This window comes from Scomber japonicus, chromosome 8 (assembly GCF_027409825.1).
Source record: "Scomber japonicus isolate fScoJap1 chromosome 8, fScoJap1.pri, whole genome shotgun sequence".
In the NCBI taxonomy this organism is placed as follows: domain Eukaryota; kingdom Metazoa; phylum Chordata; class Actinopteri; order Scombriformes; family Scombridae; genus Scomber; species Scomber japonicus.
Window position 1 is genome coordinate 33,227,035 of NC_070585.1, and position 3,889 is coordinate 33,230,923.

The 3,889-nt window shown below is 37.0% G+C and overlaps 1 protein-coding gene across 1 annotated transcript in view; it reads right to left on the minus strand.

The window, feature by feature from the left end:
- The window catches only part of LOC128362857 (uncharacterized), an 85,526-nt gene extending 84,503 nt beyond the window's left edge, over positions 1 to 1,023 (minus strand). Inside the window, exons 1-2 of the mRNA XM_053323710.1 lie at positions 998 to 1,023; positions 169 to 288 (exon numbers count right to left, since the gene is read on the minus strand). Of these exons, the coding sequence (XP_053179685.1) occupies positions 169 to 288; positions 998 to 999 (122 nt within the window). The 5' untranslated portion in view covers positions 1,000 to 1,023. The remainder of the gene's footprint in view (positions 1 to 168; positions 289 to 997) is intronic.
- Positions 1,024 to 3,889: the final 2,866 nt, after the last annotated feature.

A 3,889-nucleotide genomic window follows, 5' to 3' on the forward strand; every position in this document is an offset into this window, starting at 1 on the left:
TATCTGTAATGTATAAATAAATAAATCATGTGACTTTCTATGTGAACAATTGAGTGCCACACCATGAAAGTGTTGCAGGAGAGACTGTGTGAACATGTGATCTGTTATCTCCTCCCTCTCTAGTTCATTTCTAGCATAACCCAACGTTTACTATCAGTTACAACTTACATCTGATCAGTTGATGGATGTCCTCTTTTAAAATCAATGCCACGGTCATGTGACCAGTCGCTCTTCAAGGACAGACAGCTGGGTTCAGGTCCAGGAGATTCTGGTCTCTGCTGCTGGATCCTGAAACAACAACAGCAGCTCTTGCAAATGACAAAGAACTGAAGCTGTCACTAATACAGACAGCATGTTATGTTTGTCTCATATATATTTAGGAATAATATTGGACCAGTCACTGTCCTGTGAATCCGTTGTTGTTAAAAAGGTTTGCCAGCAAGCTTCACTTCCTGTTTCACAGACGAAGGCTGATTGTGACTTTTCTGTTAAGAAACTTCTCCTGTCGTCAATGGTACAGCATCAGTTTGATTCTGCCTGTTCTGATTGGCTCAGTGGTTTGAAAATCTAAATTTAGGATCAAACTTGAGATCATGCAAAATATGCATGATTCATGTTGGTTGTGATTAATTCAAAGTGTAGGACTTATTTATTTAACAGGGTCACAGATTTATAATGAAATCTGAAATTATATTTTTGTTGTACTTTGTGTTTTGATGTTTATTAAATTTAATTTGAGGTTATATCATGTTGTATGTCAATCAATCTTTATTCATATAGCACCAAATCACAACAAAAATCATTTTAAGGCACTTTACACATGTCTTGTGTTTTGTCTTTTAACATCTTGGGACCATGTTGGAAATAAACATTTTAATTTTAACACTTTGCTTTATGTCTGTAATGTATAAATAAATACAATCAGGTCACTTGTCATGTGAACAATTGAGTGCAACATTATGAAACTCCCAAACGTTTACTATCAGTTACAACTTACATCTGATCAATTAACGGATGTCCTCTTTTAAAATCAATACCACGTTCATTTGACCGGTCGCTCTTAAAGGACAGACAGCTGGGTTCAGATCCAGGAGATTCTGGTCTCTGCTGTTGGATCCTGAAACAACAACAGCTCTGATAAATGTGCATGTTGGATAGAAATGAAAAGTCTGTTCAATCTGTGCAGCTTTACATTCTTACCTTCCACCAGCAGGTTGTCCAGGTTTAAAATATAGAGGTTCATCCATTGGAAAGTCACTCTTCATGGACACACAGCTGGGTTCAGGTCCAGCAGAGTCTGGTTTGTGCTGCTCCTCTGGGCTTCAACACAACACACACAGATGTTTGAGTGTGAATAATGATGGTGGAGTGATGTGAGTGGAGAACAGTGATGGACAGTTAGAGATCCTCATCTCACCTCTGAGCTTTGGTCTGGCTGTCATGTTCCCCACACAGAGAGCTTTCAGAGGGAGGGACTCCCTCCTCTCTGTCCTCACACTGATCCATAGCAGAGAAACACCTTCACACAAACACAACATATTATTTCTCTTCATTCCTCTCAGTCACATGACAAACACACAGAGCTGTATCTAATATTGTCCAACCTTCATACAACCACCAGTGTGATCAGTGTGAAGATTTATTGAAATAAAATTAAGATTGTAATGCCCCTTATTGAAGGAAACATATAAAATACTGTTTAATACTCATGCAAAGGAACAACAATCATTTTATCCCTGAGTAGTGTCTTCAGTCTTCCCCCCAGCTGCATACAGCACCAGCAGCCTGTGTGTAGCCTGACAGACCAAACTCAGAAGGGTGCTGACTTATCCTGAGAATGGCCGCTTTGTTCCCAATGATTTCACTGTATGAACCTAGATCTCAATGCCACTGCTGTGCCAAATATATCAGCTGAGCACAGCCTCTCCCAGAGCTGCAGCCTGATTTAACCCCTTCCTCCACCACTGCACACACTCTCTCTATGTTATGTATATTAAGACATCTTTACCTCCGTTTTTACTTCTATGTTTGAACTTTTTATGGACTGTTTTACTCAGCATCTGACCCTCATGTGTTCTGTTGCAAATGACAAAGTGATTTTAAGTTGAAGCTGTCACTAATACAGACAGCATGTTGTTGTTTCTCTCCATAAAGAAGATAAATGTAACTCAGTTCTGTCAGCTGTTATCAGACACTCTGAACAGTGACAGTAAAAAAAAGAAGAAAACGTCCACCATGTTGATTTCTGTTGACTGTTCAGAACTGCTTCTACTGAAACTAAACTAACAAGATGAACAAAGAGTCATTCAAGAGTCAAACAGTGAAAACAGTCACATTAGAAAATGAATAAAGTGACAACAAATACCTTTAGAAGAAGAAAAAACAAGCTGGACATGACCAGAGAAAGTGAAACGCAGAATAAATCCCACGCAGGCTGGAAACCACCAGAAGAGAGAGCTGTTTTTCTTTTTTTTCCTTTTTTTTTTTTTAACATAAATCTTTATTTAGCACAAACAGCCTAGCCTCAAACTAAGTCATTCATATAGACCAGGGATCCTCAAACGGTGGACTCCTATCTGTGGACCCTGCTCTAATCTTAAAAAAAGAAAAATCTTGCATATTAAATGAGAGTGTTCGCTCGAGTCGGAATGATCCGTTTTATCTCTGGTATGGATGTGTGACTCCAGTCCTCCACCGTGTATTTTGGTCTCCATGGCAACAATGCGCTGATAGGCTGTGACTTATTGGGCATGCGCAAAGCGAAAAGTAAGTTTTGTTTTTGAGTATTTATTAGATTTTTTTTTGTTTTTATGAAAAGGACATTTTGTTTTGTTTGAAACCAATACTTACTAAACACATTTATATTCACAACACAATGACAATAAAGTGATTGTTTCACTCACCTGTGTCCTGTTTGTAATCACCCGTAGGTTTTGGTTCAGTTGCTTTTGTATCTGTTAATCTCATCCTGTTTTGGTCCAGTTTACCCTGGTTTGTTCGAGTCTTGTCCTGCTACCTTTTGTGCTTCTCTGCCACTTTCAGTTTTGCCTTCTCAGGCCAGAATATAAAAAATAAAAATATAAAATTTGAAGGACTAAATGATAATCATAATGTCCTTCACACCATCAGGAATTAACCATAGTGTTTTTCAAAATAGGAATTTGAGAATTAAATAGAAACATAGTGGATAAATAAGACAGAGCTGAATAAAAAGAAGAAAAGGGTGGTGAAATATATGATACAACAAACAAAGAGTCCCTAACTGAATGTAGATTAGATGTCTCAGACCACCTGAGGAAATAAGTATCTGTAAACTCAATGTGTGGGAAATTGAGTGCTGAGGTTCAAAAGTTTTTAGCTTTGAATCTACTGAGTTTATTCAGACATCATCATTTACAAATACACATTCACAAACATCTTCATTGATGTACAAAAACCCACAGATTTAATGATTTATGAACATCATTTCACGTGTAGGATATTGTTGTAGTTTGTCACTGTGGCCACCAGAGGGCGCTAATATTCATCAGGATTTATCATCGTGTCTCAGTCAGTAGTAATATCACAATTATCTTCACAAATGTTGAATGTTAGAAATAACTGGTAAAGAAATACTAATGACAAAAAACAAACAGACATATCAACATATAATATTGGATAATAAAGTTGATGATGAAGATTTGTGCATTTTAATATAAAAATAGAGGAAATACAAATGTGACTAATACAAAATAATTCAACAGTAATGGTTATAGTGATAATAATAACCATAGTGGGATCAATTCATAACAAACATTTACATGAATATTTACACAGAGACCATGTTTACATTTACAACCACTGACAGATCACATTGGTACTAAATAGTATCAGGAGGAGACTCTCCCTC